The sequence below is a fragment of the Leptonychotes weddellii genome, unplaced genomic scaffold (genome assembly GCF_054177405.1).
Source record: "Leptonychotes weddellii isolate Sample4059 unplaced genomic scaffold, ASM5417740v2 HiC_scaffold_45428, whole genome shotgun sequence".
Classification (NCBI taxonomy): Eukaryota; Metazoa; Chordata; class Mammalia; order Carnivora; family Phocidae; genus Leptonychotes; species Leptonychotes weddellii.
This window is the reverse complement of record NW_028012341.1, coordinates 1-809: the sequence shown is the minus strand read 5'-3', so window position 1 is coordinate 809 and position 809 is coordinate 1. Positions and strand designations below refer to the sequence as shown.

General features: G+C 46.7%; 1 protein-coding gene across 1 annotated transcript; it reads right to left on the bottom strand.

Moving 5' to 3' along the window:
* Positions 1–147: 147 nt before the first annotated feature.
* On the bottom strand, positions 148–804 carry LOC145719457 (olfactory receptor 2B8-like; the record flags this gene model as incomplete). Its single annotated transcript, XM_081810955.1, has 1 exon — positions 148–804. A coding segment is annotated over one exon (657 nt), but the record flags the coding sequence as incomplete, so codon positions are not given.
* Between the last annotated feature and the right edge of the window lie 5 nt (positions 805–809).

The following is an 809-nucleotide window of genomic DNA, read 5'->3' as shown; positions in this document are numbered from 1 at the left end:
CTGGGTGTTATATGCAAACAATGAATCATGGAACACTACATCAAAAACTAATGATGTAATGTATGGTGACTAACATAACATAATCATAATGAAAAAAAAAAGCTCTGGCATTCAACATCCTTCATCAAAGGGTCTCCCCCCACCCAGTCATCTAGAGTCATGGACCCTCCAAAACTTCTTCATTGCTCCCGTCACATCCTTGTTCCTCAGTGTATATATGACAGGATTGACCATGGGCGTGACGATGGTGTAGAACAGAGAAATGAACTTGCCCTGATCCTGGGCGTAGTTGTTCCTGGGCTGGAGGTAAGCATAGATGGCCGTGCCATAGAACAGGGAGACCACTGTGATGTGGGACCCGCATGTCCCAAATGCTTTACTCTGCCCTGCAGATGACTTTATTCTTAAGACTGCCCTGACAATCGGACCATAGGAGAAGATGATTAATGCCACAGGTATGAAGAGAATGATCACACTGACAAAGAAGAGCTCAGACTCATTCACAGTGGTGTCAACACAAGCAAGCTTGAGCAGTGGGGGGACCTCACAAAAGAAATGGTCTATTTTATTTCTCCCACAAAGTGGTAAAATGAAGATGAGCACTGTCTGTAATGAGGAGTTGGCAAAACCAATGAACCACGATGCAGAAGCCATGAGGGCACAGAGACGGGGGTGCATGATCACTGTGTACTGCAGGGGCCTGCAGATGGCTGCATAGCGGTCCAATGCCATGACCCCTAAGAGAATGCATTCTGTGCCTCCCAACCCTAGAGAAATGAAGAGCTGAGCCACACAGCCACCAAAGGAGA